Genomic DNA, 12,828 nt, shown 5'->3' with positions numbered 1-12,828 from the left:
GTGCCTGAATGCTCACCACACAGCAGCTATCAGGTGGAAAGGTTGAAGCACAGGGTTTGAGTTCGAATTACTGGATCATATCAATTAACTCAGTTTTCTGTGTTTGGACCTGGCCCAGCTGGATTATATAAATTAACTCTGTGTCTGTGTTAGGACCTGGCCCAGCTGGATTATATAAATTAACTCCGTGTCTGTGTTAGGACCTGGCCCAGCTGGATTATATAAATTAACTCTGTGTCTGTGTTAGGACCTGGCCCAGCTGGATTATATAAATTAACTCTGTGTCTGTGTTAGGACCTGGCCCAGCTGGATTATATAAATTAACTCTGTGTCTGTGTTAGGACCTGGCACAGCTGGATTATATCAATTAACTCTGTGTCTGTGTTAGGACCTGGCACAGCTGGATTATATCAATTAACTCCGTGTCTGTGTTAGGACCTGGCACAGCTGCGGTTGGACTTCCAGGGGCTCATTCAGGTGCAGGAGGAGCAGGAGGAGGTGCTACACTGGAGGGAGAGGGAGCTGACCGCCCTGAAGGGAGCGCTGAACGAGGAGGTGGAGAGTCATGACAAGGAGCTGGGCATTATGAAGGAGGTGCGCGACAAGGAGGTGCAGAAGCTCCGAGAGGAAGTTGAGGAGGTGAAAGAGGTATTGAATTGAGATAAGGGACATGCTACTACTAGTAGAACCAGTGGTGTAAATTACTTTAGTAAAAATACTTTAAAGTACTACTTAAGTAGTTTTTTTGGGTATCTGTACATTACTTTACTATTTATATTTTTGACTACTTTTACTTCACTACATTCCTAAAGAAAATAATGTACTTTTCTGGTTTGCTTAATTTAAGGAATTTGAAATGATTTTTACTTGTACTTTTGATACTTAAGTTTATTTAAAACACAAATACTTTTAGACTTTTACTCAAGTAGTATTTTATTGGGTGACTTTCATTTTTCTATTAAGGTATCTTTACTTTTACTTTTCCACCACCTGAGTAGAACAGACTTGAGGTACTTTTCCCCCCTGTGTCCCAAGTGGCTATATATATATTTACATTTGTCATATATTAGTTGACTTTGAGTTTCAATGTGTTGGAATGCAGAAGGTTGTGAGTTTGATCCCAGGTTTTTTTTCTACTAATATTCCACCCATCTCCTGTGTATACTACCTCCTCTCTCCCTGCTAGAGTAACACAGTGCTGAGCCAGGACAAGAGGGAGATGGAGGAGGAGAGAGGGGAGGCACGGGGACAGGTGAATCAGCTGATGCAGGAGAGGGAGGAACTGAGGGCACAGGTATTGCAGATGGATGTACTACAGTACCCATAATGCTCTATACTACAGAACCCATCATGTACTACAATGCCCATAATGCTCTGTACCACAGAACCCATCATTATGTACTACAATACCCATAATGCTCTATACTACAGAACCCATCATGATGTACTACAATACCCATAATGCTCTGTACTACAGAACCTATCGTGATGTACTAGGGGACAGGTATTGCAGATGGATGTACTACAGTACCCACAATGCTCTATACTACAGAACCCATCATGTACTACAATACCCATAATGCTCTGTACTACAGAACCCATCATTACGTACTACAATACCCATAATGTTCTACTACAGAACCCATCATGTACTACAATGCCCATAATGCTCTGTACCACAGAACCCATCATTATGTACTACAATACCTATAATGCTCTATACTACAGAACCCAAAATGATGTACTACAATACCCATAATGCTCTTTACAATATATCCAGAAAATAATATCAGGGTCCGTATTCATTAAATGTCTCAGAGCAGGAGTACGGATCTTGTCCATTTGATGTGATGATGTGTCCCGTCTCCTCACTAACCAAGGTGGAGGAGCTGGAGAGCAGGGTGGAGCAGCTTAACCTCGTCATCAAGGACTCCAAAACCCTGCAGAGACAGCTGGTGAAACGCATAGAGCAACTCAAGGTGAGGTAGAGAGAGAAAAAGAAAACACACACAATATAGACTGAATGAATTTAGATGTTCTGTGAAAATGCATGGCCAGGTATTGAAGGTATATTTATTACAGATGTGATTCCACAGAGGGAGAAACGGCAGGTTGAGGAGACTCTAGTGGAGGTGAGGGAGAAGGAAGAGGAGATGTCCCAGGCAAACAAAGCCCTTCTCGTATGTCTGGAGAATGTACAGGTGAGTGCAGAGTGGATACAAGGACCATACAGGTCGTACTGTATCAGGTGCTGGAGTCAATGTACCCAGTAATATACAGTATTCAGAACTCGCTGGTAAACATCTCCTTAGCACAGAGTACGTCCAACTTGGAAAACATGTTGTTGAGTTAGTTGTTGTTGTAGTTCTGCCACACAATAACACAGGTGTGTGTGTGTGTGTGTGTGTGTGTGTGTGTGTGTGTGTGTGTGTGTGTCCCCACAGAGTGAGATGACACAGCTGAACCACCAGCACAGGGAGGTGAAGGAGAGGCTGAAGGAGGAGAGGAGAAGAACAGAGGAGTTGAAGAGGATGAAGAGTGATCTGGACGAGGAGAGGAGACTGCAGAACAGCACTGTGGAGGAACTGCAGAAGGAGGTGAGGGAGGGAGGGGGAGAGAGAGAGGGGCTAGGTCATAGGTCACTGAGAAGAACACTGTGTTTCTATGCGGAGGAGCGGAAGATTTTATCGACCTCCACTTTATTGATTGCCACTCTACAGTGCTGCTGGGTTTTTAAATAGTTATAATAGTCATGCATTTACCCTAGAGTTGTCACCAGTACAAATGATACTGGTTGTATGAATTTTCTTTAAAACCCGTATCTGTCATGGGGGGAATGTTAAATTCATACCATTCAAGTCTGTCTCACTCTTACATCTCTCTCTCTGCCCTCCCCCTCTTTTTCTCTGCCCCCCCTCTCTGTCTCTGTCTCTCTCTCGCTGCCCCCACCCCTCCAGATGAGTACTATAGTAGAGGGCTGTGAGGTGTCCACTGAGAAGCTCCAGCTCCAGGTTGATGAAGTCAGAGAGAAGAGCCACTCTGTGCTGTCTGAGCTCCAACAACAGCTGCAGGAAAAGGGAGTGGAGCTGGAGAAATCCCTACAGACTGCCAGAAAACTGCAGGAAGAGGTGTGGCACACATTTTTCCCCCCTGATGAGTCACCAATGGATGGATCATATTCTAACTTTGATTTATACTCTCTCTCTCTCTCTATTCAATTCAACTTTCTCTCTCTCTCTTTCTCTCTCTCTCTCACGCTCTCGGTCTCTCTATTCAATTAATCTTTCTCTCTCTCACGCTCTCTCGGTCTCTCTCTTTCTGTCTCTCACGCTTCAGAGATAAGGAGGTGAGGAGTGATTGTAGAGCTAAAAGGTTTATCAGGAGAGGGGACTGAAGTAAAGTTCAGCTGTAAACATGTTGAAATGAAGGCTATGTTGATGTTCACCAAGTTCTGTCTGTGTGTGTGTTATGTTCTATGTCGTGTGTTACGTTCTGTGTGTGTGATGTTCAATGTCTTGTGTTAAGATCTCTGTGTGTGTGTGATGTGCTGTGTTATGTTCTATGTCGTGTGTTATGTGTTATGTTCTGTGTGTTTGTGTTATGGTGTGTGTTGTTCTATGTCCCTGAACCTGTCTCTGACTGGGTTTGAACCAGAGTTGTCTACCTATGTTCTGTGTGTGTATTATAATGTGTGTGTGTGTGTTCAATGTGTTCTGTGTGTTATAATATGATGTGTGTGTGTTCAGCTGCTTCCCCTGGAGCAGGGTCTGGAGCGGGGTCGTAGAGAGTGGGAGGAGGCCCAGCAGAGAGGCAGACAGCTGGAGAGGAAGGTGGAGGAGCTGGAGGAGAGGAACGCACACGCCCACGAGGACCACGCCCGAAAGGTCAAACTCATGGAGGTACTGACTGGCTGAAGTGCTGAACTCAAAACACATCCGTGAGGCACCCCTGTACTGCAGGACACACTGTTGGACATAGACCCCTGTACTACAGGACACACTGTTGGACATAGACCCCTGTACTACAGGACACACTGTTGGACATAGACCCCTGTACTGCAGGACACACTGTTGGACATAGACCCCTGTACTACAGGACACACTGTTGGACATAGACCCCTGTACTACAGGACACACTGTTGGACATAGACCCCTGTACTACAGGACACACTGTTGGACATAGACCCCTGTACTACAGGACACACTGTTGGACATAGACCCCTGTACTACAGGACACACTGTTGGACATAGACCCCTGTACTGCAGGACACACTGTTGGATATAGACCCCTGTACTACAGGACACACTGTTGGACATAGACCCCTGTACTGCAGGACACACTGTTGGACATAGACCCCTGTACTACAGGACACACTGTTGGACATAGACCCCTGTACTACAGGACACACTGTTGGACATAGACCCCTGTACTACAGGACACACTGTTGGACATAGACCCCTGTACTACAGGACACACTGTTGGACATAGACCCCTGTACTGCAGGACACACTGTTGGACATAGACCCCTGTACTACAGGACACACTGTTGGACATAGACCCCTGTACTGCAGGACACACTGTTGGATATAGGCCCCTGTACTGCAAGACACACTGTTGGACATAGGCCCTGTACTGCAGGACACACTGTTGGACATAGACCCCTGTACTGCAGGACACACTGTTGGACATAGACCCCTGTACTGCAAGGCACACTGTTGGACATAGGCCCCTGTACTGCAAGGCACACTGTTGGACATAGGCCCCTGTACTGCAAGGCACACTGTTGGACATAGGCCCCTGTACTGCAGGACACACTGTTGGACATAGGCCCCTGTACTGCAGGACACACTGTTGGACATAGGCCCTGTACTGCAGGACACACTGTTGGACATAGACCCTGTACTGCAGGACACACTGTTGGACATAGGCCCTGTACTGCAGGACACACTGTTGGACATAGACCCCTGCACTGCAGGACACACTGTTGGACATAGGCCCTGTACTGCAGGACACACTGTTGGACATAGACCCCTGTCGTGTCTTTGGCTATGCCGGATTAAGTGATATGACATGCTATTCTATAAAATCCTTTCTCTGTAATTAATATTACCTGATTGAGCTAATCATGTAAATGTAATTAACTAGAAAGTCGGGGCACCACGAAAGAGTGTTTATAGAGCTGTTATCTTCCGAATAAACTCTTAAAGACCTAGTAATATTTTACATCAATAGCAGTCAATATTAATCGTCACCTTATTTCAGCCTCATCTGAAAGTTGTAAATTCTTGCTTATCTTCACGAACCCTGGCTAACAAGTTGAATCAGCAATACAAAATTGGGTTCAATTATTTATTTACTAAATACCTAACTAATCACACAGAATGCAAATTATGTCATACAGAAAACGTCCCTGGTGGACGGAGACGGCATGACGTCTGGTTACACAAAGGAAAGGGGGTTGGGTTTGAGTGAAAGAGCGGGAAGACTGAGGAACAAAGGGAGAAGCTGTGCTATCGTAAATAAATAAAAAAATCTTATGTGTTCTATGTCGTGTGGAAAATGGAAATGCAATAAATATTTACTCTGAGCTGCGCTTCGGTAGGTTGGTCGTAGATGCTGGTCGTGTTGGCCAACAGAGATCTTCCTGTCCTCGGAAGAATGTCACTGGTGGTCAATTGGATACGTCGTAGTATCGTCATTGTATGTTAGACTGGATACGTTGTCCGTCCTTTCCTAGCCCACGTTTACAGCTGCTGTTGCTAACTCAACGGCTAGGATGTCTCACTTTTTTAGTGAATTGGAGTTCAAAATTCATACCATTCACAACCAAAGCTCACGCTGAGGTTAGCTTAGTTCTGTAGGTGACATGTTAGTCCTTTTAACGTATGGGACCGTCATCCTCACGTCCTCGGAACAGAAAGTTATTCGCCCTTTTAACGTCTATGGGCTAGGTGGGACGCTTGTGTCCCACCTACTCAACAGCCAGTGTAATCCCGTGGCGCGTTATTCAAATACCTCAAAAATGCAAAAACTTCAATTTTTCAAACATATGACTATTTTACACCATTTTAAAGACAAGACTCTCGTTAATCTAACCACACTGTCCGATTTCAAAAACGCTTTACAACGAAAGCAAAACATTAGATTATGTCAGCAGAGTACACAGCCAGAAATAATCAGACACCCATTTTTCAAGCTAGCATATAATGTCACATAAACCCAAACCACAGCTAAATGCAGCACTAACCTTTGATGATCTTCATCAGATGACAACCCTAGGACATTATGTTATACAATACATGCATGTTTTGTTCAATCAAGTTCATATTTATATAAAAAAACAGCTTTTTACATTAGCATGTGACTAGCATGTGACTAGCATTCCCACCGAACACTGCCGGTGAATTTACTAAATTACTCACGATAAACGTTCCCAAAAAACACAACAATTATTTTAAGAATTATAGATACAGAACTCCTCTATGCACTCGATATGTCCGGTTTTAAAATAGCTTTTCGGTGAAAGCACATTTTGCAATATTCTCAGTAGATAGCCTGGCATCACAGGGCTAGCTATTTAGACACCCAGCAAGTTTAGCACTCACCAAAGTCAGATTTACTATAAGAACATTTTTATTACCTTTGCTGTTCTTCGTCAGAATGCACTCCCAGGACTTCTACTTCAATAACAAATGTTGGTTTGGTCCCAAATAATCCATTGTTATATCCAAATAGCGGCGTTTTGTTTGTGCATTCAAGACACTATCCGAAAGGGTAAATAAGGGTGACGAGCATGGCGCATTTCGTGACAAAAAAATTCTAAATATTCCATTACCGTACTTCGAAGCATGTCAACCGCTGTTTAAAATCAATTTTTATGCCATTTTTCTCGTAAAAAAGCGATAATATTCCGACCGGGAATCTGCGTTTAGGTAAACAGATGAAAGAAAATAAAGCATGGGGTCGACTCGGGCACGCGCCTAAGCCCATAGTACTCTGATCGGCCACTTGCCAAACGCGATAATGTGTTTCAGCCAGAGGCTGCCTCGATATCATTCCGCTTTTTCCCGGGCTCTGAGAGCCTATGGGAGCCGTAGGAAGTGTCACGTTATAGCAAAGATCCTCAGTCTTCAATAAAAAGAGCCAAGATGAACAACAACTTGTCAGACAGGCCACTTCCTGCATGGAATCTTCTCAGGTTTTGGCCTGCCATATGAGTTCTGTTATACTCACAGACACCATTCAAACAGTTTTAGAAACTTTAGGGTGTTTTCTATCCAAAGCCAATAATTATATGCATATTCTAGTTACTGGGCAGGAGTAGTAACCAGATTAAATCTGGTACGTTTTTTATCCGGCCGTGTCAATACTGCCTCCTAGCCCTAACAGGTTAACACAGAGGCTGCAGGCCTCGCGTACTCGGAACAGAAAGTTACATTTTCGTCAAGGGCTTATAGAGTGGAGGGAGAGAAGGGTGTGTTTCATAGTTTATAGCCCATGTCTCTTCACAGGGGCGGGCCTCTGATTGAACAGAGCTCTAACCTTATGAAAACCCAATTCTCTCATTTGGAAGCTAAAATTACATTTAATCTTTTCACAAATAGTTTCATTTAAATTGCACAACAATTCCATGTGAATCTGATAACTAGAATGTGTAGACTTTCCCAGATACAGTTTGTCGTCCTGTCATCAGTCATAATGTCTCAGATGACAACCGAACAGACATCATATACATTAAGTACCAATGCATATTTACAACTGGTTCTATTACCGAAATATGGTTCCTTTCCCCCCACTTGTTTGATGTTCCCAGACTCTCTATGTTTAACAAAGGCTATTCAAGAGTCCTTCAGTAGAATCAGAGAGAGAGGGAAGGGAGAAAGGTATTTATGGGGGGGGGGGTCATAAACCTTACCCACAGGTCAAAGTCATGACACCCCTGTACTGCAAGACACACTGTTGGACATAGACCCCTGTTAATTTCTTTCTCTCTTCCCTTCAGATTGTGTTAGAAGCGTCCCAGTCTGTTTTTGTATGATATGTCTCCTCTGTGTTGTTTACCTGCTGCCTCTATTTATACCTGTAGACTGACATGGACTGGAAAAGAGCAGCGCTGGCTAATTCTCGCTGAAAAATTAACTGTTGTTAACTGATGGCAAAACATTGAGTTCACTGTTGACTCACCATTGTTTGATACTGAAAGGTCAAAGGTCCTGGTCTGACTTGTAACAGAACAACAGTCAGAGTTGATGGACCAGTCTGTACAAATATAACTAATGTCTTAATAGTTATAAAGCTATGGGGTCCTGTTTTTAATGACGTGCAGCTTCATAAATCCTTCATAAAACACTACATAAATGTGTTTTTAAATCATCTATAACTATATTCCATGTTTTATAAAGGGTTCATAAATGTGGCTTAATGGTGTGACATAACCCACTATGTCAAATATGGCATAAACCTGTGCTTTTATTAAGGGTGGCATAAGCACTGCTTAATAAAGGCTTAATAAATCATAAATTGAGGCTTCACAAAGCATTTATAACCCTGTCATGCATCTTGGTAGAGCGTTGCACCGCCATGATATTGGGTTCGATTCCCAGGATCACCCATAAGTTAAAATGTATTCACGCATGACTGGAAGTCTCTTTTGGATAAAAGCGTCTGTTAAATTCTATATATTATATTTCACTAAAACATTTCTAGGATGGCCCAACCTCTTTCCCTCCTGGGTGCATAGTCAATATTGGATCTGACCTCAACTTCCCCCAAAATGCTTTGCTACAGGATGACGTACACTCTAAAGTGCAGTCACGCACAGCAAAAAACATTCGTAGGGCCTTTTTAAAATCAATTTATATTTTTTTGCCAACTTTTTCCCCAAATTCAGTTTTGGATTTCCTCAATTGTTTGTGGGGTTTACCCTAATTTTTAATTTAATTTTTTATTTTATATAAAAAAATAAAAAATAAACTTTTTTTTGTTAGAGAAAAACAACAATTTGATTTTCTGTGCCCACAACAATGCTTAAACCACATCGGGGATGACTTATGAGGTCTGGGGGGAACAAATCTAAGAAACATTTTGAGTGTAGTTGCCCTTTTATTCAGTGGTGTTTGGTTAGCGGATTTTCTGTAGCGCAGTAAGTGCACACGATGTGATTCGGCCGCCAATAGAATGTGTGGATTAAAAGTCCAGCAACACTCCGTATTATTCACAGCCCCCTGAATTGACACCACATATACATTCTACAGACCCTACTGAGTGTTACCTACAATACTTTTACTGCTGAACCCAGAATAGTTCTTGCTCTATAAGCCAATATGTATTCCATATACAGTGATTCGCATTGGGGGCATTTATTTGACCTTGGTACATGTTTTAAAACCCAATTTTTTTTAAATTCAAAAGTCACTTAAATATGAATCATTGTTAATGTTTAGACAATTATTTTTCATATTACGAATGGTTATTGACATTTTTCTATTATTACTTGGGACTCGCTCTTTATTATGTATGCGTAGTCACTTTACCCCTACCTACATGTACACATGACCTCCATTACCTCGACTAACCTGTACCGCTGCACATTGACTAACCGGTACCGACTGTATATAGCCACGTTATTGTTTAGTTTATTTGTACTTTTCTCTACTTTAGTTTATTTAGTAAATATTTTCTTAACTGCATTGTTGGTTAGAGCCTGTAAGTAAGCATTTCACGGTAAGGTCTACACCTGTTGTATTCAGCATTTCACGGTAAGGTGACAAATAACATTTGATTTATTTAGAACATTTCCAAAATTCTGGAATTACTTTTTTTGTATTGCTGATCATGTGATGAGTTTGCAAATGAAATGCCCACTTGTGCTGCCACTGGACAGCAAAAAAACAGGTAAGTTAACTTTTTTATTTATTGTAATTTTAAATGAGTTTGTACTAGTTCAGTGTTGAGTTAGATTACATTCTGTAGCTACCTCCAATCGTAATTTCAAATAATTATGGTGACCTTCAAAGCAATTGGTAGCTAACCAAAATTTAGCTAGCTAGCAGGATCAGCTAAATACAAATCCGCCTAGATACAGCCATGTCTCGTAGCCACATCATGAGATTTGTAAATTAAAGAGGAATATAATAATACGAATTGAATCGAGTTTCCCATTTCCCCATTGAGTATTTTTGCTGCAGCACAGACCTTATACAGATGGTGTGACAAAGACATTTCCTAACAGGCCTGCGAACTTTCTTTGTTGTTACTTTTAAGGTTGGAACCAACATGCAGTACCTCCAGCTGGAAGAGCTTCAAGAACCATTGGTCCACCAGCTCAGGGACAAGCTACACTATTCAGTCCTGTATAATGTTCGATGTAATTACATTGCTGGATTTCATGTACTTGTATTGTTTTTGTAAAAATATACAAATAAAAGCAAATGTATCAACATGTCTATAATGTTTCTTTGTTTTAGTAGTTGGTGATGGGGGGAGCTGGAGGGGAGAGGTGAGCTGGGGGGAGCTGGAAGGGTGAGGTGAGCTGGAAGGGTGAGGTGAGCTGGAAGGGTGAGGTGAGCTGGAGGGGTGAGGTGAGCTGGAGGGGTGAGGTGAGCTGGAGGGGTGAGGTGAGCTGGAGGGGTGAGGTGAGCTGGAGGGGTGAGGTGAGCTGGAGGGGAGGGGAGAGGTGAGGTGAGCTGAGCTGGAGGGGAGGGGAGAGGTGAGGTGAGCTGAGCTGGAGGGGAGGGGTGAGGTGAGGTGAGCTGGAGGGGAGAGGTGAGGTGAGCTGGAGGGGAGAGGTGAGCTGGAGGGGAGGGGGTGAGAACCTAACCCTAACTAATGAAGGCCAAGTATGATGTGTTGGTCCAAAAGACCGTTTCGGTGGAAGTGTCTGGGAACAAGATTAGGTGTAATGTGACTAACATGACATCACTTTAGAGAGTATGACATCACTTTAGAGAGTATTACATCCTTCAGCACAACATGCTACCCTTTATAAAGCACACGTTTATAGCATATTTGACATATTGGGTTATAAACTTATGTCACATTTGACATTGGTGATTATGTTACACAGTTATGCCACATTTATGAACCCTTTATAAAGCATGACCTACTTTGCTTTGTAACACATTTATGTAGTGCTTATGAAGCCTTTATAAGCTGAAAGTCATTTAAATGCGGGACCGAGATGGTTCTAATACATAAAGGCACCTACACAAGGACTTCACAACACATTCATAACCCTTAAATAACACCTCCATAAGCACTACATAAGTATTACATGTCTCTTTCCCAGAGTGAAGTGAGCCATCTGGAACGTGATCTGAGTGAGGAGAGGAACAGTGCAGATCTCCTGATGGACAGAGTGGACCAAGGGAAACAACAGGCCAGTACACACACACACACACACACACACACACACACACACACACACACACACACACACACACACACACACACACACAGGGCCCTCCTCCACCAATGGCACACAGCCAAGCATACAATGTAGACTGGGTCATAGAATCATGCTAGATGACTCAGACTTTACATGAACACATTTAGGTCTGAATGCTCACGTTTCCTGCTCTGCCTTTAGTTGCTGGCTAAGGAAGTTCAGAGATTTAAAAAAAAATATATGTCCAGTTTTGTTCTCAAGTTTACTGAGTTTGTGTACAGTATGTTTGTGAAATGCTGACACAGCTGTGTGTGTGTGTGTGTGTGTGTGTGTGTGTGTGTGTGTGTGTGTGTGTGTGTGTGTGTGTGTGTGTGTGAAGTAGGCCATGGCAGCAGATCGGTTCAGACTAATTGACACAACTCTGTTTTGGTTTCCCTGAAAAGACAAAGAAGAGCTAACTATTCTGAGCAATGATGTCACCTATTATTCATTCTCCCTTTACTGGCAAGTTGGAGAGGGCAGTGTCTCACTGGCAGTAGAGCAGACAGTCTTTGGGTCCTGTCTGACCGGCAGTAGAGGATACAGTCTTTGGGTCCTGTCTGACTGGCAGTAGAGGATAGAGCCCTTGGGTCCTGTCTGACTGGCAGTAGAGGAGACAGTCTTTGGGTCCTGTCTGACTGGCAGTAGAGGAGACAGTCTTTGGGTCCTGTCTGACTGGCAGTAGAGGAGACCGTTTTTGAGTCCTGTCTGACTGGCAGTAGAGGATACAGTCTTTGGATCCTGGAGATGAAAGTAAATGCATTATTCCCTTTGGTTTTGTTGAATGAACCATTACTGACAGCATCACTGTTTTGATGACGAGGGAGATTCTGACAGCGTCACTGTTTTAATAACTGTCCATCAATGGACTGGGAATGGCCCTTTCTCATGTGAAAGGTGTATTCATCAGTGTGTGTATGTAGTGAATGTTTTCTCTGCTGACAGATGGAGCTGATAAGAGTTGAGCTGCTGCAGGAGAGTGCAGTCAGACAGGACCTGGAGTGTGACAAGATCACTCTGGAGAGACAGGTACTGGACTTTCTCAATTTCTCCTCCTCACCCATCTCTCTTCACATGTAGTCCTCTCCATTGGTGGTTGAAGTTGCTATATGTCACCCCCCAGAATCATTGGTGGTTAAACCTGCTTGTATATGGTACCCCCTGAATCATTCCCCATGTTTCCTGTCTCTTTTATATGTGCTCACCCTTTTGTTGTTCTCCTCCAGAATAAGGATCTGAAGAGCAGGGTGTCTCATCTAGAGGGCTCCCAGAGGTCCAACCAGGATGTTGTGGTCTCCAGACTGGAGGGAAGGGTCCAGGAGCTGGAGGGGAGGCTGGAGGGAGAGGAGAGGTGAGATGGAGGGGAGGCTGGTGGGGAGAGGTGGAAAGGTGAGCTGGACAGG

The 12,828-nt window shown here is 43.3% G+C and overlaps 1 protein-coding gene across 1 annotated transcript in view; it reads left to right on the top strand.

The window, feature by feature from the left end:
- LOC106584735 (cingulin-like protein 1) overlaps positions 1-12,828 on the top strand; it is a 29,462-nt gene that overhangs the window by 8,100 nt on the left and 8,534 nt on the right. The window contains exons 8-17 of the mRNA XM_014170270.3: positions 436-648; positions 1,187-1,294; positions 1,881-1,979; positions 2,097-2,201; positions 2,445-2,597; positions 2,958-3,128; positions 3,747-3,899; positions 11,288-11,377; positions 12,371-12,454; positions 12,652-12,776. Of these exons, the coding sequence (XP_014025745.3) occupies positions 436-648; positions 1,187-1,294; positions 1,881-1,979; positions 2,097-2,201; positions 2,445-2,597; positions 2,958-3,128; positions 3,747-3,899; positions 11,288-11,377; positions 12,371-12,454; positions 12,652-12,776 (1,301 nt within the window). The remainder of the gene's footprint in view (positions 1-435; positions 649-1,186; positions 1,295-1,880; positions 1,980-2,096; positions 2,202-2,444; positions 2,598-2,957; positions 3,129-3,746; positions 3,900-11,287; positions 11,378-12,370; positions 12,455-12,651; positions 12,777-12,828) is intronic.

Source organism: Salmo salar, chromosome 23 (assembly GCF_965601325.2).
Source record: "Salmo salar chromosome 23, fSalSal1, whole genome shotgun sequence".
In the NCBI taxonomy this organism is placed as follows: Eukaryota; Metazoa; Chordata; class Actinopteri; order Salmoniformes; family Salmonidae; genus Salmo; species Salmo salar.
The sequence above is the reverse complement of the archived record's forward strand: the minus strand, read 5'-3'. Positions and strand labels throughout refer to the sequence as shown.